The sequence below is a fragment of the Camponotus floridanus genome, unplaced genomic scaffold (genome assembly GCF_003227725.1).
Source record: "Camponotus floridanus strain SB8 unplaced genomic scaffold, Cflo_v7.5 scaffold57, whole genome shotgun sequence".
NCBI classification, from domain to species: Eukaryota; Metazoa; Arthropoda; class Insecta; order Hymenoptera; family Formicidae; genus Camponotus; species Camponotus floridanus.
Window position 1 is genome coordinate 823,188 of NW_020229736.1, and position 23,218 is coordinate 846,405.

The 23,218-nt window shown below is 34.3% G+C and overlaps 1 protein-coding gene across 3 annotated transcripts in view; it reads right to left on the minus strand.

Annotated features, from left to right (window-relative positions):
• LOC105254067 overlaps nucleotides 1-23,218 on the minus strand; it is a 65,038-nt gene that overhangs the window by 8,222 nt on the left and 33,598 nt on the right. For all 3 annotated transcript variants that reach the window (XM_020028361.2, XM_025412794.1, XM_011262541.3), the window contains exons 4-10: nucleotides 12,112-12,261; nucleotides 9,718-9,912; nucleotides 7,315-7,400; nucleotides 6,289-6,485; nucleotides 6,016-6,133; nucleotides 5,420-5,659; nucleotides 2,358-2,515 (exon numbers count right to left, since the gene is read on the minus strand). In XM_020028361.2, the coding sequence (XP_019883920.2) occupies nucleotides 2,358-2,515; nucleotides 5,420-5,659; nucleotides 6,016-6,133; nucleotides 6,289-6,485; nucleotides 7,315-7,400; nucleotides 9,718-9,912; nucleotides 12,112-12,261 (1,144 nt within the window). The remainder of the gene's footprint in view (nucleotides 1-2,357; nucleotides 2,516-5,419; nucleotides 5,660-6,015; nucleotides 6,134-6,288; nucleotides 6,486-7,314; nucleotides 7,401-9,717; nucleotides 9,913-12,111; nucleotides 12,262-23,218) is intronic.

The window sequence follows — 23,218 nt, forward strand, 5'->3', positions numbered from 1 at the left end:
TTTATAAATATTTTATTTTTCATTGTTTTTTCATTTATAAATATTTTGTGTCATGTTTTCGACGTTTAAAGAACGGAATAATAAAATCTTTTATTCTTTTAAATATTAATTGTGAACAAAATTATATAAAAAATTTTTTAATATTCAAAAGTATATTTAAGCATGCATAAATAATTTTAAATGAAAAAAAAATATAAAAAAATACTATTTCATTTTCCAAAAACATTTAAGTAAATTCTTACATAATCAGAGATTCAAAAATTAAACTTTAAAATATTTTAATATAAAGATATATACAGATAAAAAAAATAACATATACACATAGTATTTTATTATTTCCAATTTTGTAATATTTTATTTTATAATAAAATAACAAAATATGGCTGAATAATTCCAAAGTTTAAAATTGCATAATAATTCTATCGCACACAAATTTATTATTATTAATAATAGAATGTTCTATAATAAAATTTAAAAGTACGTTAAATTTAGTAATTAGTACTTTTTATTTTGATATCATTCCAAGATAGATTTTAACATTTTTATTATGCAAGCCAAATAAAAATATAAGTCTAAATAATTATGCAAAAATTTGAAAACCCATAGAGTTTTAACACAATTGCAGATTCAATATCCTTATTTATGCAGAGATATTTTTACGCTTTTAAATTTATGTATAATGCAATATTTATATTTTAATCTCATTTCCCGATTTAAACGATTTTATACATATATTGAAATAAATTTTTAATATAATTAGAAATTCGATATACTGCGGTTTAAACAAAAGTGGCTTTGTATCACGAAAACATTGGGCTTGTTCAACCGAACAAAATGAAACATTTCGCTGGATGAAACGAAATGTCGAAATAATTCGTAGCTGTAGATAATCTGTTTTCATCGCGCAAATTAAAACAGCCGATTCAACGGATCGTTAATTTAACAATATCGAGCATCAACATAACAAGCGTCAAATTGCGCCAGTTAATTTAAGACAAAAATCCGAATGAAAAATATACGCGTGCGATATATCATATGTATGTATTTTTTCATTTGGATTTTTGTCTTAAATTAACTAGCGCAATTTGACGCTTGTTATGTTGATACTCGAACTAACGATCGAATAAAGCAAGAAAAAAATTTAATAATTTAATTTAATACAAATTTTTAATAAACTGTCAGATAAAATTTATCAGTTTTGTATTTCCTCTTTTCGAGTTTTGCTGACATGATGCTATTCAGCTATTAAGTTTAAAATAATGCGTCAATTAAAAGCATCAAAAACATGTGTCACTGTTAAAAGATCTCGAATTCACTTGTGCTCTTTAAAGTAAATTATGTTGCAATCGCGCACACGATTGCAACATAATTTACTTTAAAAATCTATAATTCAAACTTAACATTATTGAATTTCTAAATTTTGCATATTTTGTCACCTTATGTATCTATTTTATTAAAAACCTTTTTTGATTTTTTTCAAGTAATTTATATATTTTAATTAACGTTTTAAAATTATTCTCTGAAAGCCCATTCCTCAATTTATTTATTTTCCAGTTTATTTCGTTTAATATTTTAATATTTTTAAAACTGTATTTTAAATTGATGTATATTATAAAGTTCGGTTGTATCCAAATGTGAAACGGAAAAATATACCACTGTTCGGTTTAATTATATATACGACTGAATGTTTAGTTAATTGAAAATCACGTCCTCAAATACGTATGTTCCAAGTCCAACTTTAGTAACTAGAAATTTTCGCCTCGACGCCCAACAACAATTGTTCGCCATTATTATTAAATACGATCGTTTCTACGCGGTTACCGCCACTCATACGTTCAACTTTTATTTAACTTTCATTTAACTTTAATACGCACTATGATTATTTTCTATGTTATTGTAAATTATTTGGTTCCACATTTATTTTTTTTTCATCAAATACGTTATTATCAGCAAATAGCTCTCTCTCTGCAAATTTTATTCGTATATTTCAATTCATAATTCGTTGTATTAAATAAAACGCAGAATGCAAAGAGAATGCGTTTTAAAAATATTTTCCGCTTGTCCAATATTCAAATTAATAATACTTTTTAATATTCTCATTATCATTCATATTTACAATTAGGTATTTCATTACGTAACAAATTAATATTTTAATATAAAAATTAATAGTTAAAAAAGGGAAGATATTTCAATATTTATTTTCTTTTGAAACGCATTTTTTAATTTCTCTTTCCTCGATTAAACCGTTTAAGCTTAAATTTAAATTTTCATGAAAGATAAAATGCACGAAGGATGCTTTACAAGATATATACTATTTGTCGCTGAATGTATTTTTTTTTCTGTTTTTAGCAACTTACCCATTATAGGCAAAACTGCACCACCAGTTCATAATGGCTTCTGAAAACAGCGTTTCTCGGATGTCGTATCGACCTCGTAAGTCGTACTTGCTGCCGTCCAATGGAACACCCAGTACATAAGGCAATTCTTCCCCGTGCACGGTATGCTGATGTTGTTGCTGCAACATAACAAGATCACTGCATGTGCTTTTATACCGACGCATTTTACGTATTTTATCGATACTTCGATGCCACTCGTAACTCGAAAATATCGAAGTTTAGGTTGTTACCTCTTTTCAACCTCCCTCCCCTTCCCCCCTTCTCTTTTTATATCTCCTAAATTTATATCTCTATTCTTATATTCGTCATATCTACTGATAATTTGATCTTATTTATTTGATCCTCTTTACATACTTTTTATTTTTATATTCGTACTTACAAGATTAAGAAAGATTTTAGTTTCAGGATAAATATTTGTTTTTTACGCAGAATGAAAATACATTATGTGTTTTCAAAATTTTTAGCAAATGTTCCGATAGAAAATATTTTAAATAATTGAATCGTTTGCTGTTTATGAATCTTCAAACAATTATAATCGATAATACATTTATGTTATTAAATTTACTCTAATATACTATTAGATGTTTAAATTTTTGAATATTTCATTATTTAATAAAAATATTTTTAACAAAATATTTTATGTTTTAAATTAAATTGAATTTTGGGGAGATTAAAGTTTATTTCGAAATTAATTACATGAATTTATAACGTATGCTACATGTGCGCCATTCATTTTAGCTGTTTTTATTTACTGTTATTATTATTATTACATATAAATAAAAACTATACATTTTTATACATAAAAATTATTAAATTTATAATAATAATTTTGTATGTAATTATATTTTTACAAATTTTATATATTTAAATATGAAAAATCTTTCAAAACCATTTTTCTCTCTTAGCGACATTTTCTTTATTCTTCAAACCTTTATTAAATTTTTGTTTACAAGCGTCTCTAATCAAAGTTCGTTTTTAATTATTGTTTTATCAATTATGATATAATTTTATTCAAAAGGAATAAATTAAAAAATTTTTTAAATATGATTTATAATACATTTATGTTTCAAAATAACCTTTACATTATTTAAATTAATCTTTAATTAATTTATTATTCCATCGACAATGGCAAAATTAATGCGCCGAGAGATTAACGTTAAAAAAGCTGTCAAAATCTGCAATATCTGCGATGAACCTTTCAACTTATTGCTGCAAAGTTGGTAGGAATGTATATTACAGCTTTCTTTGATCTTCAGAACCAGTAATATTAAACTCGCATCAAACGAATGAAATTGCTCATACATACTTTATTAATTTCTTCAATATTTGATCTGTCAAATTACACGATTGTCGCTCAATAACAGAGATCCTTCAATATTCAATGGAAACGCAGCTCGCAGCACACATCGAGATAAGCAATTGTTGTAGGAGAAGAAACAACAATAAGCTTTTATATTTTCTAGTAAACGATTTTTTACGCGCTTTTTTTTTTCAAGCACGGAAACTCGCTCATCATCAATCCCTCCAATAATTTTCGATTGAAATTTTCTCGATGCGAGTTCTCAGATTTATCGCGTTCGTAATTATTTTTAGCACGATAAACCGAGCGTATTTACAAACGCGTCAATTTGTAAAGTTCAATAAAGAGCGGAATTTACGGGAACGGGTGGAAATTAAAATTCACCCGCGTTCGTCGCGCACACGGGGGAGAGATAGAGAGAGAAAGAGACAGATAAAGTGCGAGAGATGGATAGAGAGAGAGAGAGAGAGCTGACATGGAAATGATGTATGCTGCGTGAATCGCTATTTGCAGATTTAAAATCTAATATCCTTGTTGACGCAACGATGGCGTTGTACCCGAAGGTACATTCAATTTAGCGATATTCTCGGTTACTGCATGGTGAGGTCGTTGCCAGGGCGTACGCAACGACGATAAAAATAGTTGGCCGAAATCCAAATGGGTTCGCAACCCGGATTTTTCTTTCCCCGACTGTGCGAACGTAATGGTCGCCACTAGGTCACAACTCGTTCCTACCAAGCTAAGAAAGCAGAGGGACAATGAATACAATGCCAACTATGTTAAACATCCCAAAAATGCCGCCCCAGCCTTTGAAATAGCTCGTCGGTTAATCTGGGAACGCGATTTTTCATTAATAGATTTAATTGGAAGCCTCACCGCCATTTTCGTTTTCCTCATTGAACATTTTAGTCGCCAACTTTTTAAAAATAGTAACGTGAAATTATCTATAAATGTGAAGGGCAAAAATATATTAATTTATACGTATTAATTTTTGTATATTAGTATCCATCATTTGTAATAATAATTTTGAAAATTTCACTTTTTAAGTACATTTGCAGGAGTGTAAAATAAATTATTAAAGGTAGAATTTTTCAAGTATCATGTATACTAAAGGTAAATTCATAAATTTGTTTGTTGAAAATTTCAATTTTTTTTCAAGTACATTTGCAGGAGTGTAAAATAAATTATTAAAGGTAGAATTTTTCAATTGTCATGTATACTAAATGTAAATTCACAAATTTGTGGAAGTCTTGCAAAAGAAAAACAATCAGAGTATTTTCTTTCATTCTCTCTCTCTCTCTCTCTCTCTTTAAACAATCAACACTTTTTACCATTCTTGCAGGAAACCATGGCATATTTTTTTCTCCTTTCTTTCGCGTTTTAGGGAATTAAAAAAGGAAATTTCGCATTTCTCTCACGCACACAGATACACACACACATAAATTGTTCGATAAAGCGCGGCGATGAGAAATGCTCTCCGTTTTCAGGAGCAATGCTCCGCATCAGGGAACAACAACGTTGCATGAAGCTGCACGAATTGGAGCGTTGAAGGAAGTGCACTTTAACTCATCATCCCCGTCAGTCCACCCTATCCTCCCCCTTCCCCGCCACCCCACCGTTCTCTCGCTCGTTCCTTCTTATGCGCAATATTTTTCCCGCTTTGTCGAGAGGCGTCTGAGCCGGGATAATCGATCTTCGTTGTATCGTTGAGAGACCTACTTACGCCAGAGTAGTCTTGCATAGCTTTCGGATGCGAGAAGACGTACATGTAGCTCTTCGGGTTCGCCCTTGAATGCAAATTGGCAGTCATTATTAGCGGCGCCACGGTGCCGCTATCCGATAACGCCTCGAGCACCATGTCCCGATTCTTCGTGGCGTACTCCTTCGTGAATCCGTTGAAAAATTCGCCGTATTGCTCCAGCACTTTCGACAGGATCAGCTCCGACTCCAGTTCGTGCGTCGCCTGAGGACACATTTTTTTATATCACCGTGTAAAGATTTGGGATTTTCGAAAACGTGAGGATTCAAAGTCTAAAGCGGAAAGTTTGGTAATTATCTCAACATTTGTTTATAAAATTTCGAACGTAGATTGCAAAGTCTAAAAGCAGCGGGAAATTAAAAATTAGATCTAAATCTGAGAATAAAAATGGAAATCCGATTAAGAATTTAATGATCTGAAGATTCAAGATTTTGAGAGGGAACTCTTATCATAGATATTAGATTCCGTAAGATACGAAGATTAAAAGATCAAGGATTCCAATAACCATTTCACAATAATTGCTTCGTGAAGGTAGGCAAATTGATAAAAAGTAAATTTACCTTGGCATGATCTCGCAGCACCTCATCTCGCTGTCCATCAAGCATGCCGTGCAACAAAGCAACTGGTGGTAGGATGTGAAATTTCTCGGACTCGGTCACCCCGTACAACAAGTCGAAGCTGGAAGCAACATGGGACTTCTTATTAATCCGAATTAATTCGTATTCCCCGGAGGAATCAAATAAGCGTGATTTCCCCTCATTTCACCAGTCAACGTTCAAAAATGTAAACACCTCGCTCCTCATTTCCCGCATCATCGAACAGGAAAATCCTACCTGCCGAAGAGTTGGACGTTCTCCATTAAATTGACCGGTTTGTCGGGGATGACGGCGCGATCGATCAACGGCGCGTACGCCGGCACGTATTTCGGTTTGTGAATTTTTACGTGCAGCAGCCTGTCTACGTCCTGGTTACGCAAGCAAATCGCCAGCTCGCTGTCGCTGGTGGTGGGACAGTTGAGAGCGTGCGCCACCTGAAAAACGACCCCCGGCATTGTTCAGCGAGCGAAATGAACTCTGTCCCCTTTCTGGTTTTCCGATGTAACCGATTCCTCGTCACGAGCGACGAATTCGAATCGCCGTGACTGGCGAGAGCGACTGAAACATCGCGCGTCCATTTGCCAAACGTATGTATGTACACCGTTGCGTAAAATCTGCGATAAACGATTTTTTTTTTATCCTGGATTTATCGATCCGTTTTCAGCGGTTTGAAATTTGAGGGTCTGCGAATCGTAGATTTCAAAATGGAATCTTACTTTTAAAATTTCAGGATAAGGGATCGAGAATCCTCTGCAATTTATGTAAATTATCCTACCTAGTTTGAAATTTATCTAGGGCTTCGAGGAATTAAGTATATTAAAAAAATCAGCGAATTTTCCGAAAAACATAAAATAACCGGATATTTGAAGAAATTCAGGAAAATGTATGCTTTAGAAATTTCGAAAAATACCTCTCTCGCATTTTAATCCCAAAATCGTACATATTATTCTTTTGATGAAATATTTAAAATTGCTAAAGGCTTCCCTCTTTTGCACGTCTGCTCGTCCATCTCGTTACGCGTTAAAAACTTTTATGAAATATTTAAAACGTTCGGGAGCGACTATATCTAATGACTCGAAGAACCCGAGGGAAGAACCGGGAACGCGAATAGAGATCTTTGAGATTCAGAAATTAAGTCAATCGTAGGATTAATGATAATGGATGCCGCGCGTAACGATTTGTCATTCCGCGAAACTGAAATCCACGCGCATCAATCCTCATCTTTCGCGTTTTTATTCGCGACTATTATGCGGCTTTCTTTACCTGCTTCGTGATTTGCAGTGGCGCCTTTCCGATGGCGTCCGCGCTCATAGCCGATCCGGACATCAGGATAGCTCGTTTGAACAAACCTGCGCCAACAAAAGAGGGACACAGATTAATAACCCTGCTGATTCAATGCGGCCCAACAATGCTTGAGTTTTTCTTCCAAAAAAGACAAAAGTATACTCGAAATTATCAAAAATTCTTCTTAAATAAACTAAAGTCGCTTAAAATTCAAAAGTTTACAGAAATTAATCATCAAGAAGAGAAATATTAACGAAAATCTTGAAATAAAATTAAGGTAATAGGTATTAAAATAAAATTAACATTAAAAGCTAAAAGAAAATACTCAAAAAAAAATTAAAAATGATAGTACTCGAGATTATCAAAAATTTTTCTTAAACTAATCTCTTTTAAAATTCGAAAGTTTAAAGAATATAAGAAATACATTAAGGAAAATCTTAAAATAAAATTAACATAACAAATGTTAAAATAAAATTAAAATTAAAAGCTACAAGAAAATACTAAAAAAAAATTAAAAATGATAGTACTCGAGATTATCAAAAATTTTTTTTAAACTAATTTCCCTTAAAATTTGAAAGGTTAAAGAATATAAGAAATACATTAAAGAAAATTTTAAAATAAAATTAAAATAATAAATGTTAAAATAAAATTAAAATTAAAAGCTAAAAGAAAATACTCAAAAAAATTAAAAATGATAGTACTCGAGATTATCAAAAATCTTCTTCTCAAATAAACTAATCTCTCTTAAAATTCGAAAGTTTGAAGAGTCTAATAAGTAAGAAAAAATACATTAAGGAAAATCTTAATTAAAAGATTAAGATAATTAAGATAATAAATATTTTTTTAAAAATTGAAATTAAAAGCTAAAAGAAAATGCTCAACAAAATTAAAGATAACAGTAAAATATTAACGAAAATCTTTAAAATAATATTTATAATTTAACAAAATTAAGGTAATAAATTAAAGTAATAAATATTAAAATAAAATTAAAATTAAAAGATAAAAGAAAATACTCAAAACAAAAATTAAAGATAATAATATTCGAAATTATCATAAATTCTTCTTAAATACAATAATCTCTCTTAAAATTCAAAAGTTTGAAAAATGCAAGAAGAGATACATTAAGGAAAATCTTGAAATAATATTAAGGTAATAAATAATAATATAAAGTAATAAATAAATTAAGATAATAAATAATATTAAAATATTAAAATAAAATTAAAATCTAATAAAATATTAAAATAAAATTAAAATTGAAAGATAAAAGAAAATGTTCGAAGAATTTAAAAATGATTACTCTGGAATCTCAAGAATCTAATTTCTCATAGAAAAAGCTGTTTGCTGTTTATTTATCGCTCCTCCAAACGTGATCCGACAAATGATTACGGCCATGTTAGATGAGCGAAAGACGCGAAAGAGACGTTGACATAAATATATAAAACGTCACCGAAGTCTGAGAACCCTCGCGTGACACCGCCAGGCATTTCTGTCCCGACGTGTAAAATATTAAGTCCGGTTATTTTTCATTGCACAATATAATTATCGGCCGGACGCGATGGCATTGTGTGCACTCGACCGGAAGAGAAAGGTTCCTTCTCTCCGGGTCCGCTATTGCGAGCCGGTCGGGTGAAAAATGGTCGACGTCTTCTTTCTTGCCTCCTCGCTCGTTCTCAGCTGACCCCGAGCACCATCGCCGGGTGCCCGAGAGTGCTTGAAAGTGCTCGCGGTCGATGTGCGCTTCATCCCCGAACACGTGTAGACCAGTGATTCCTGGCCCCTTGTCAAACTCGAAAAGAGAAGAGACTCAAGAAAGGGGTAATCGTCGATATCTGAATATTCAGCGATCCGATAGAGTCGCCGTCCTTCGCGGAGTTACTTGAGTTAAATAAGTGCTCGCACTTTTACTTTAATTCGGTGTTCAGTTTCCGTGGATTCGTCTGTGATCGACGGACCAATTTGCTTAAACGCACATCGGAACATCGTCTCGATGTGTTGCGTTTATGCGAACGCACGTATGCCTATCTTTCCCGCTCTGATTCCTCCAATTAATCCCGCGATTATCTCCGGCCGACTCGGAAATCGCGATCTCTGTGCGCGATCACCGTGCGCTCCTATGACTACGGATAATGTTTCCAATTACAGCGAGAGGTGGGATTAGCCCGGATTGCATATCGTTCTTTCGATTCTCGCGAGCGAGTGTACGTCGGGGATCCTGTTTTTTCCCGCAATGATTGGCGGAAATTGGCAAGAGTCGAATAACGATCTCGCAACGAAATGGGAAATGAATCGTAGAGATTTGAAGGAGCGAAGAGAAACCTCAAGAGTTATAGCAAGAGAGAAACGAAGAATTGCAGATGTAAAAATTATCGACTTTTTCTTTACCTTTCTTGTTGGCAACCGGACTGATTAGAAGTAAGTTAGCAAATATAGCTCCGGTTCCGTGGCCGATCAAGGTGACTCTGTCAAAATCCCCGCCGAACTCCGCGATGTTTTCCCTGAGCCAAAGTAACGCCGCTATTTGATCCAGTAACCCAAAATTGCTCGCTGTGTCGTCTCTAATTCCAGGTCTCAGGAAACCTACAATAAAAAGTCTCGCAATTATTAATTGAATTAAGGAGAATCTAAAGATGAAATCAAGATAATAAATATTAAAATAAAATTTTAAAATTTAAATTTAAGAAAAAATATTTGAAAATAATTACTCTGGCAACTATTAATTAAATTAAGGAAAATTTAAAGATAAAATTAAGATAATAATTATTAAAATACAATTTAAATTTAAATTTAAAAGAAAATATTTACAAATAATTAGTCTGGGAATTATTAATTAAGAAAAATCTAAAGATAAAATTAAGATAATAAATATTAAAATAAAATTTTTAAATTTACATTTAAGAAAAAATATTTGAAAATAATTACTCTGGCAACTATTGATTAAATTAAGAAAAATCTAAAGATAAAATTAAGATATAATAATTATTAAAATAAAATTTAAATTTAAATTTAAAAGAAAATATTTACAAATAATTAGTCTGGGAATTATTAATTAAGGAAAATCTAAAGATAAAATTAAGATAATAAATATTAAAATAAAATTAGAAATAAAATTTAAAAGAAAATATTTAAAAATAATTACTCTGGAATCTCAAGAATCTAAGATTTCTTCTGGAAATCTCAGAATTTGAAATGTTATATGAAAATCTAGGAAAACAAATCTCGACGAAAAATGGGAAAAATTTTCTCAGATTAACTAAAAATCTTCAAAAGTAAGGAACGCGATAATCTAAGGAATCATATTCAAATTTTTACGATGCAAGATCTGTTATCTCGGAAATAAGAATCTCTCGTAAGTGTCAGTTATATTCAATCTGAAGGAGATGCAACCTCCGAGAGAGACTTCCTTTCTTATTTTCATTTCTTATCGGGAACCCCGCGTAACTAGGCGAAGGGGGCATTTTAGATTTCGAGATTCCCCGGAGACTCTTTATATATTTAGCATCGCAATTAATTAAGGGGGAGAATGTAAAATCCCTCCCCTTAAACATGAAGCACTCTTGCGATCGCCGGGGCTCTTTTTGCTCGAGGGCCGACTTTCGCGCGCCCGGGACCATATTTTTCCCCTGTTTTGCGGACATGGCAGGCGGCGAGGGTTGGCGAGGGGTCGAAGTTATCCGCAGGCTCCTCACGGGGAGCTAACTCCGGGCCGGGCTCTAGTAAGGGGGTCGGGGTTACTAAGCGCTTCCCCAGCACTTTAACCTAATTTATGATTATGGTTTCGCGTCCGCCTCTTTTTTCCTCCCGCGGAAACCACTCCACTTACCGGATGTACCGAATGTATACCCGCTATCCCGAGCGCGAGCCACGAGCTCCACCCTCTCACCCCCTCGCCGCCCCCCCCCCCCCGTCCGACCATTTGCATCGCGCCGTCGCTGTCATCTCGCGAGAAGAGATTGTCCGGGGGAATTTTCCCTGTTAACCCCTTCAGAACGAGCATTGTACACGACAATTTCGGATTGCGGCTGCCACGATGAGCCGCGCTTCTGGATGGCAGTTTTTAACGGACTTTCTGAATAATGACGCTTTCGCATGACCGCCGCTCTCGTGCAACGAAATATACGCTGTTAGTCTCTCGGTTACTTTGAACAATGAGGGAGAAGGAGAGAGGGAGAAAGGCGCACACCCCGGGACGATGTGGAATAATTTAAAGTTTTCTTTTTTTTCATGCTGGAAAAAGCATCGCGTCGCGATCTAACGCGACCTCATTGCCGTTGAATCGTTGCTCGCATGAATATTTTTTTCCCGGCCTCCACCCCCGAGCGAAATTTCATTTCTCGTCGTTCCGATCGTTATCCTCTCCTGCGGCTTTCCCGATGGTTTATTCGCGATTAAATTGAGACGACGTAGAGAGTCGTTTACACTTCCGGCGACGTGATAAGTCGACCGCCTTGTATCGCGCGGTGAACTTTCTTTGAGAGAGGGCGAGGTTCGATATTGAAAAGCTCGGGGCGATAAAAATTTAGATAAGAAGTTTGCGAGGCAGGCGGGCAAGCAAGCAGCCTTGGCAAACGACGAGCCGTAACGAAGTTATTTATACGGAACAGTAAAAGTATATTAGGCGTTAGTATTTTTCCGCATGGCGTGCATCGATCGATAGCCTCCTCCGCTTTGCAGATGCGAACTTTAAGAGCGATAAGAAGAAGATGCAAACCGAGATCCTCGCTACGTCTCTCTTAAGAATTTTTCTCTCTTTTCCCTTCAGAGATCCACGCTTCTTACCTAAGATGCCAAGTCGGAAGTTAATTGTAACGAAGACGACGTTGCCGTAAGCTGCCAATATGGTGCCGTCGTAAGGGTTGCCGCTATTCCATTCGAAGCTCTCGCCGTGAATGAACACCATGACCGGATATTTCCTCAGATTTCTTTGACCTGAAACGAGAGAGATGAATCAAACGTCTTACGGTTGGCGTATAAAAATATTAGGAAGTAAACTACTATTATTAACGTTTGCAATTTTCTCTAGCAATAAGTCAATTGTAGCCTTTCCTCCAAGATTCTCTTATGCAGCAATTGGAAAACAGGAGTAAGGATAAAGTTTCCACGGAAACATTATTCTCCGGCTGTCGTCAATATTTCTTACCTTCTTAGCAGACATGCTAATTTTTTAATTGTATTTAAGAAGCTTTCGCGCGCGCGCGCGCGCGCGAATCCTGGAGGACGCTCCTCGAGGACCTCTGATTTACATCAGACGAAAAATTATCGCCAGAGTTTGTTCGCGAGAATAGAAGAATGGGATTAGTCCCCGAAATTTATATCGTCCCCCTGGCGAACTATTCACACGGTGAGTTTTCGATATTACGGCAACTATAAATTCTTCTCCACCCCCCCCCCCACCTCCCCCTCGAACGACGTAGTTTCCTTTTAGCGATCCGCAAATTAGACTAGGACGACGGCCTTCTCTGAGAAAGAGAAAGAGAGAGAGAGAGAGATACTTATCGGAAAATCCGTCCGCCAAACTTTCTGCTGACACTTGAATATCGAACTTGTCACTGATTGCAAATAAATCATTTCACCGCCGAATGTTGTAATAAAGCATCGATAGCTCAAACACCAAGACCCTATGTCATTAGGAGTACGTGTATTTATACGAATATTATTAATTTAGTTAAAATTTCATCTATTTATAGCGAAAAATTAATACTTATTTAAAACAAACAAAATTCCTTTAATATTGTTCTTAAGATTATTTTCATCTAATAATAATTATTTTAATATTAAAGTAACTTGCTTTTGTGTAAAAGAATTTTAAGATTTTAAATTAACTTTATAATTAAATTTTTAAATTTTGACATCAAACATGCAAGTAAAATATTTCATAAATTTTAAAATTATTATAAATATTTTAATTTTTTAAACATATTTTTAAAATTGCATATTAACATTTTATTTATTTTTAAATTGTAATTTATTTTTAAATTTAATTACCTTCATTAATTAATTTTAAATTACTATATTAATATTTTCTTATAATATTAGGATATTATTTTTCATTTATTTAATAAATTTACAATTTATACTTTTAATCTCGTAATTAATACTATTCTAAAAGAAAAGAAAATTCACAAGATACTAGATTTATTTTTGCTAAAATTGTTTCCAGCTTTTACAATAAATATATTTTAAAAGCAGAGAGAAGAGACTTTTTTAGCTTCTGAGTGACATAAAACAATATGAGGAATCAAAGGGAGATACAAATATCGCTTGCAAGCGTTGGTAAGCGACATCGGGAATGAAACGACAGAGATTTCATCCCTTGGCTACTTCGAGAGGCGGCGATCTAAAAACTCATTTAGCCGCGAAGCTTATCCCCGAGATTTAATTAACGGTTTCAATTATCACAGGCGGCCGTTCGTCGAACTAACGTATCTCCTATTTCCTCCCAAAGAGCCCGATAGGATGGCTGGCGTGCACTCGATACATCCCGATAAATCAAGACACTCGATCGCGACATTCTCTCTACCGAATTTTCTTGCTTCCCTCCTGACGACGACAACCCGGCCCATATTTCTCACCCGACCCAAGTATCGATTCATCGATACACTTAGGAATTTCTCTATAATTTTCTGGAAAATTTTTCAAATTTATGCGTTCACTTAATTTATTATTTTTAATTTTTAACATTTTTCATTTAATTATTTTCTACGGTATAAAACAAGATGATAAATGGAACAAGACAAAATCTCTTTAAATTAATAACGAGCTACAAGTTCTTATTAATTTTGATCCATCAAATAATTAAATTTATCCCTGAAAATTGCCACGTGTGTATCTCCAAAGTAAAAGAAAGGAGACATTGTACAAGAAATAATAAAATTAAATATTTTATAGAGCAAAGCGTGTTTAATTAACAAAAAATTACAAATTTTACTAGACATATATAATTTATTCTTGTGTCAGGAAGTTACCATATTATCGACATTTCTTTCTGAGATAAATCTGAAAAAGGATGCGCCTCCTTTAACGTAAAAAAAAATATATATATATTGGCGTCCATGATGCTTACATGGAACGCAAGCGACGTTGCGATAGAATGCTCCATCTCATTTCTCCTTTACGAGGAGGATTGCGATTGTGGTTGCCGCGCAATCGCGTCCACGCTTGTGTCTGTCCCGTTGGGCCCCATACATCACAGCGATCTCGAGCCGGAACAAGCGTCGGGGAGAACAAGAGAAAGCGATGGGGACACGCGATCGCCGCGAAATTTACATGAAAATTGAAAGGCGGATCGATCGATGCGTTCTGCATAAAATTGATGTATCGCGAATCATGCGAGGAGATATTTTCATCCCGCGTCACGTGAGCGTGCGCCGCCTCCGCCTCCACCACCGCCTCATAAATCACCTCGCGTGAATCTATGTCCTAATAAAAAAAGAAAAATCATCCCCCCGTCCGAGCGATGGCGTATTTTCGCCGTAGAAAAAGCACGCTCGTAACTCGCTTGAAACGTTTAAGGTCGATACGAAATGCATTCTCGTTCACCACCGTCTCGCGACTACTTATTAAAACCAGCTTGGAAATCAATACACTCGGAAATTTCTCGAAAATATGGAGATTTCCTAAATTTGTATGCCTGATTAATTTAAGGATGTTTTGTACCTATTTTCAGAATATTGAGAATTTAGTGAAAATTGTACAGAATGTCCTTACATATGTTTAGAATCTTCAGTACAATTTTTAAATCGATTCACTAAAGCGTTCACAAGTTATAAGGATTTTAATTTGCACCGAATTAACATGTGTTGTTATGGGAAACGTATAACCATGTCGATTCAAATGACAAAAACACATGGAAATAATATTCAGAATTTGTTTAAAATTTGCAAAAGTTTAGATACAGAGGAAATATTTAGTCAAATAATATTATACAAGTAAACTGGTTAAAAAGATATTAAATATAATTCAATCAAGTTAGCCATGTATCTGTCACAAGACGAAATTCTCTGCCAAAAGTTAATCATTTCGATTAAGGATGTTTTGTACCTATTTTTAAATGATTGAGAATTTAATGAAAATTGTACAGAATATTCTTACATATGTTTAGAATCTTCAGTACAATTTTTAAATTGATTCACTAAAGCGTTATTTATTTCACAAGTTATAAAAATTTTAATTTGTAATTAACATGTGTTTTTATGGGAAATGTATAACCACGTTGATTCAAATGACAAAAACACATGGAAATAATATTCAGAATTTGTTTAAAATTTGCAAAAGTTTAGATACAAAGGAAATATTTGGTCAAATAATATTATACAAGTACTAACTGGTTAAAAAGATATTAAATATAATTCAATCAAGTTAGCCATGTATCTGTCACAAGACGAAATTCTCTGCCAAAAGTTAATCATTTCGATTAAGGATGTTTTGTACCTATTTTTAAATTATTGAGAATTTAATGAAAATTGTACAGAATATTCTTACATATGTTTAGAATCTTCAGTACAATTTTTAAATCGATTCACTAAAGCGTTATTTATTTCACAAGTTATAAGGATTTTAATTTGTAATTAACATGTGTTTTTATGGGAAATGTATAACCACGTTGATTCAAATGACAAAAACACATGGAAATAATATTCAGAATTTGTTTAAAATTTGCAAAAGTTAGATACAGAGGAAATATTTAGTCAAATAATATTATACAAGTACTAACTGGTTAAAAAGATGTTAAATATAATTCAATGAAGCTAACCATGTATCTGTCACAAGGCAAAATTCTCTGCCAAAAGTTAATCATTTTGATTAACAAAATTCGAAATATTTCAGTAAAAACGCAATAAATATTAAAAAATACATCTCTGCGCTGTAGCTAAGATCAAATTGTAATATTCCACACAATTTCTTACTCAAAATACACCAAAAGTGGATATATTCATCAATATTGATTTTCAGCTACTTTTTGCTGGGATTGTACATACAAAACATCCTTAATTATCCCCCAACGTAAAGCAATTTCAGAAGAAAAGGAATAAAATATTTTTCATTAAATTAATAACAAGCAACAATAAAAAGTTATTATCGTGAATATAATATACATTAATAAATAATAAATAAAATATATAGATAAGATTTTTTTAACAAACGTTGCAAATATTACTCGGGATAAATAAAAAATCCAAACTGTTAGAGGATAAAAAGATCAAGTGATAATGCGCGATTAAAAGCGATTGCGATAATATGCGTGTCAATGAGCTAATTAAAATCTTTGGCGAGACCCGTGTGACGAGAATGTTATTGAAATCCAGATTAATACCGGGTGGGAGCCCGAACAGCGCGAACAAATCAATTTTCGATGTACGAACGCGTTGTCTATACATGTATACATGCATCTCGCGCCTGCATAATCAGTTTTATCGACGTGTCGCTTCTGGCCGGGGCTGGAAATAAATATTTACGAGGCGTCGCGGAAACCGTCGGTCTCGTAACTCACGGAAGGCCGACCTTCTTCCAGTCGGTTCTCGCACGCCCGTGTAAATAATGGATTTACAGCCCTTTTACGGCGTCTCCATATGCCCGAGGAGAAACCGGTTGACGCGCGAGCGTCGCATCGATAATGGCGCTGTAAATCAACGAAAATCTCCCTAAAGATCGACCGATGGCTTCCTCCCCCTCGGCCCTTCCCCACTCTTTCCTCCCCGCCCGGTTGCAACATGGAAACAGCTTCTTTCGCGAGCAAGGGGAAACGGGGACAAAGAAAGGAAGAGAGAGGGAGCCAACCCTCCCTGATGCACCGAGGGTGGAAAACACGCCAGCCTTCGCCATCTTGTGAAGATCACAGGAAACTCACCGACACCATCGCTTGCCACAACCCTGTGCAGATGTCGGCACGAATATTATTTCGCTCGGGGGTGGAAATTGTATACGCGCACCTTAGCCTCGCGAATCAATACGCGCGAGCCCGCGAAAATCCACCGTCCTCAAGTATCTTCAGAGTCCAGAATTTATAGCGTCTTATTGATTTTGGTCTCGTGAAAATTCATTTGACATTAATCTTTTCGAGGAAACTTTAATCGTCATTAAAAGTATCAGGAATATATACCGTCTTATTTATTTTCGTTTCGTCAAATTCTATTTAATATCCTTCATTCCAGCAGGAAACTTGGGTCATTAAAATTGTCGTTTGTAACATCGAGTAAAATATACATAAAAGAAAAAAACAGAAAAGATATGAAAAATATGAAAATGCAAAAATAATGAAAAATATGAAAATGCAAAAAATAATGAAAATGAGAAAAATAATGAAAAATATGAAAATGCCAAAAATAATGAAAGCTACGAAGATGCAAGAATAAGGATCTTAATTTTAAAATTGAGTGCCTCCGAAAGAAAGGGCGAGAAGAAGCGCGACAAGGCGATAGGGCCAGGAAGCTCCCATTTTCGGGGGTAAAGCGAGGAAGGTTTCACATTCACGCGGGTTACTTTTCCATCCGGCTTTTCGGCGGGTGCATCGCAGTCATTTTCGGTCAGTGGATCCCCGCGATATACCCAGTCTAGCTCGGCGAAAAGTGCGGAATCGTGTCGGAAGCTTTTTTTGCGAGGCGATCGTTTCGCAAAATCGCGCGAGCTACCGGTTGAACGGCGGAAATTGGAAGAATGACGGAACATGTACCAACCGCGAACATCCTCCCACGCTTTTATCCCCGAGGCAAACCCGAGACGAGAGCTTCCTGGCTATCGTCTTGTTTCGCGCTTGATTTCGATGCGCCTCAATCCGTTGCTCGCGCGATTACGAGTATTGTATTATTTGAAGAGAAAACGGAAAACAGTGCAGCATGATAGCAATTACCGGAAATATGAATCAACCTACAACAAAATATTATAAATTTTACAAAAGTTGAAACATCGCAGATACGTGTACGATGTATTTGTTAAAGACTTCAATTCGATTATTAAGAATAATTATTAAAATATTAGGAAAAAAACAGTTTAAAAATGTTTAGAAATTGTCTATACTAAATTTTGACGTATTTCTTTTAATGTTTTTTTCTTTCGTTTTAATTTTCTTTCTTTTTTTTTAATTAAAATATTGTAGTTATATATATGTGATGCTTTTTCATTTCAATTTTTTTTTTATTAAAAATAATTATTAAAGTATTCAAATTTTGGATTTGATTATTAAAAATATTTATTAAAATATTTAAATCTTTCAATTCAATTATTGAAAATATTTATTAAAATATTAAAGATTATTATATAGAGAGAGAATTAAGAATTTTAGATATTATTCATATTAACAATTTTTTTTCGAGTCTTCTTTCTTCTTGTTTTCTGTTTTCTCTTTCTTCTTTTTCTTAAAATATTGTAGTTACATGTAAAGTACTTTTTGATTTTAATCCGACTATTAAAAATAATTGTTGAAATATTCAAATCTTTTAATTTTATTATTAGAGGTAATTATAAAAAATTAAAATATTTAAATTTTTCAATTTGATTATTACAAAATAATTATTAAAATAATAAAGATTGTTGAAATAAGAATTTTAGATATTATCCATATTAACAATTTTTTTTTTGATATTTTTTTTCGAGTCTTGTTTCTCGTTTTCTGTTTTCTCTTTCTTCTTTTTCTCTTTTTCTTAAAATATTGTAGTTACATACAAAATATTTTTTAATTTTAATCCGACTATTAAAAATAATTATTGAAATATTCAAATCTTTCAATTTTATTATTAGAGGTAATTATAAAAAATTAAAATATTAAAATTTTTCAATTTGATTATTACAAAATAATTATTAAAATAATAAAGATTGTTGAGAGAAAATTAATAATTTTAGAATTTTATCTATATTAAATCAATATTATCTATATTAAATTATCTATATTAAACAATTTTGACATTTTCTTCGCGTTCTCTTATAAAAAATTAAAATATTTAAATTTTTTAATTTAATTATTAAAAAATAAATATTAAAATATTAAAGATTATTGAGAGAGAATTAAGAATTTTAGAATTTTATTTATATTAAATCTATATTATCTATATTAAATTATCTATATTAAACAATTTTGACATTTTTTCGCGTTCTCTTTTCCTTTTTCTCTTGAAATATTGTACATATAACGTATTTTTAACTTAAATTCGATTATTAAAAATAATGGTTGAGATATTTAAATCTTCCAAGTCGATTATTAAAAATAATTATTAAATAATTACTTACATCTTTCAATTCGAACATTAGACATTATTATTAAAATATTCGAGATTTTCTTAGAGAGAAAATTATATAAAAAAACTTTAAAAATAATCCATCCATAATTTTGATACAAAATCTCTTTAATGTTCTTTAATCTCTCTAAAAACCTATTTAAATCTTTTAATTCGATAAACTATTTATTTATCTTAAACTATTTATTCATTGTTTCTGCTGTAGCGCTTTATTGGAAACTTTTACAAAATAAATAGACGTTTTTCCTTCTATCACAACATTTGGTACAGATTTATTCGGTGCAATATTGTTTCCTTATTACAAAGCGAGAAGACGGTTATCGACCGCACTGGCTACAAAGAGACTATCGTGACTTTTCTTATTTACCACGCTTGGAATTCTCAGATGTTGCTAAAAGTCGGGCTTACACATCCGCCGTATCTAATCCTAAGAGCGATCGAAGTGTTAAATTCTGCAATTAGCGAGCTTTCGCGCTTTTTCCGAGTTGTCAGGGAGATCGCGAGGATTTTCAGGGACCGTGAGAGATCCGAGTGTTCGATAGCGATATCGCGATGTTCCAGATACACAGCTTGGCAAAGCCATTATCGTATACGATGTTATTCAATCCGTAGTACACATAGTGTTCCAATGTACGAGCGAGACATCTGGAGCAGATGACCGCCCCCCCCTCGCGTGTGCTCCTCTCCCATAAACGCGTTTATCGATCCTCGTAATGCATTTGACTTGAAAATTTCGGTAGCATCTCGTAGATTACATCTCCTGCCAGTGAAAAAAAAATGCTTTCTCTCCGTTCGTCGAAAAGTTGCCACATTTATTCTTCCGAACGTTCCTCGGGTAAAGGAAAATCGAGACGTCAATTTTAATTACGCTGCATTGCAGATAAAAGGACAGATCGATATTACTCACTCGACATCTAAAAATGTTTCTCCATCGTAAATTCCTATTTATCGTATCGGGCATTTATAATTTTGCATCAACGTCCTCTCTATTTATTCCGATATACAATTGAGAGACTTCGAGGATCCCTTTACATTAGCTCCCGGCAGCCTGGGGACAACATTTTTCTATCTGCATTCGCGATGTGTTACGCGGTATACGGACATATCTCGGCGAATAATATGGAGCTGATGAGAAAATGAGCAGGGGGAATATTCATGCGCGCATCCCCGCGATGTTCAGCACCGAAAAATGTGATGGAGGGAGGGAAAGAGGGTGGATATCGTGATATCAGCGCATCCCTCTCTCGAGTCTCTTTCTCCTTTTCCCCGCTCATCCCACCCTCGATTCTTTCCATCTCCATTTTATCGCGTTCTGAGATTGCACGGAGAATAATACAACCGTCTATATTTCAACGGCGAATATCCCCTCCCCCTCTCCCCTTTCTGCTCTCGCCAGACGCAATTTCTGATGCCGCATACGAGGAATGAGCATCTTGGGGAGCGCTTTTTAGCACGCGTGCAATTATCCCGCGAACTTAGCATCGTGTAATTCCCGAAACGCGCGACAGAGAGACTCCCCTAAGTACATTTTGGGAATAAATTAAACATGTCTGGAATAACTGAATCGTATAAGACGCTCCGTCTCCAACAGTCTCGATTTAATTCTTGATGCGTAATAAGGCTTTCAAAGAATTTCAGATAAATGTTTACTTTGAGTTACAGCATGGATAATTTTCATTTTGAAATATATATATATATATATAAAGAGTATATTCCTAAGTAATATACGTTTGAATTTTGTGGCGCTTTATTTGGATTTTTAAGATACGCGAGATTTTGAAAAATTTTATACTTACTTTAATTATTATCTTTTCATTGCATTTTATTTGTGTGGTTTTTTATTTCTTTTTTTTTTAATTTTTTTATTTACACTTGCTCTTCAAACAAACGTGAAGACGAAGTCCACCGCCCCCTCAAAAAAATTAACTTAACCCAACCCGAGTGTCGAGGCATGGGATACAGCTCGCTTCGCATGGTTCCACATGAGTTTGCAATTTTCTATGCAAAGCGAGGTATATTCCACCTCGGACACGGGTTGGATTAGGTTAATTTTTTTTTGGAGCGCAGGGGGAGAGGTTTCGCTCCATCCCCGCTTACGCTTTTACCTAAAGAGCAAATATAAACAAAAAATTTAAACACACAAATAGGATAACGAAAGTAAGTATGAAATTTGAAAATTGCACATCTGAGGAAGTAAAACAGAGCGCCGCAAAATTCAATTAGTGTATTATTTACGAATATACTCTATAAAATAAAAAAATAAAAAAAACAATATGTATCGAAGTGAAAATTATCTATGTAACTTAAATTATATTATGAAATTATATTATAAATTAAAAATTTAAATATAAATTTAAAATCATATAATAAATTAAAAATTTAAATATAAATTTAAAATTATATAATAAATTAAAAATTTATCTGTTTAACTTAAATAAATATTTATCGAATTTAGGGAGATTAGAGTGCAAAATTTTCCAGTGTTTTTGAAATTAAAAATTGATAAGGGAGTTAATTAAAATCCGAGTTTAATAAATATGCATCCAGGCCGGTCCCCGTTAACCGTCGGGTGTCTTCGTTATGAAAAGGATTCGCGTTATAACGCGAAAGTTGTATTAGTCGTCCCATCCCGAGCCGATGCGACCGTCCTTTTTATCAATGTCCGAGGAATAATGGCCGGTAGTCGTTTCTCAAGGTGTGGAACATCCTCGGAGCATCCTGTCCCGACGCCATAGTCCAGAGAATTGAAGTAACGAGAGGACATCTATAAAAGTGTCCGCGTCTCCCTTTCCTTCAAGGAAGACGCGGGCAACGACGATTGTATCTCTCGTCGGGGGAGAGATTCATGCCGTTATAATGCGAGATGAAATATACACACATTTCCCCTTCTCGCTGTCGCGCGTACAATTTTTTACCCTCAACTGTTGTTGCATTCTCGATAAATCCAAGCTTTACGATAAATGGCGTCTGATTTTGCACGTCGTAAACATCTCGCGGAGCAAACAGACGCGGACAAATTGCACAAGCGCGAATTGTGACGAGAGAAAATGGAAGCTGAAGAAGCGTATTCCCCCGCTCGCGCGTTGCATTAGTATTCGTTTTAAGTCGCGCGGTCGCAGGATCGCCGCCGACTTTTTCCCCCTTTCTCGGACTCCAGAAAGCTTTTAAAGCCCGCTTTAAAAAGGACCGCTGTCCGGTTATCGTGGCGCGCGTAAATATGTCGAGAGCCCACCCACCCACGCGGCCGCTTCCTGCTTTCCGCCTGTCCAGGATAAACCGCGCGACTCCTGGCGGAGTTCCGCGGGGATAAGTCCTACGAGGTCCTACGCCTCATGCATTTAAACGCGTCTCTCTAAAAGCTTTATTGCATTTAATAACACGCTATCGTGATGACTCCTGCTTCGCTTTTCGCGACGACCGACCGCCAGGATTAGCTTGATTCTCCTGTGATCAGCAACAATCTCTTATTACTCGGAAATTTGCATTTCAAGCATCCCTTACGTGGCTTATTTCAGCTTCTTATTTTCAATGCTCGCGGATACAACATTTGGCAACATCGTCCCTCGCTTTAAAAGATAATAATATAATAAAAATGAGAATTTTTCGCCCATAAACACGAGACAATCGTGAATGCATCTACACATTCTCCATTTTAACAA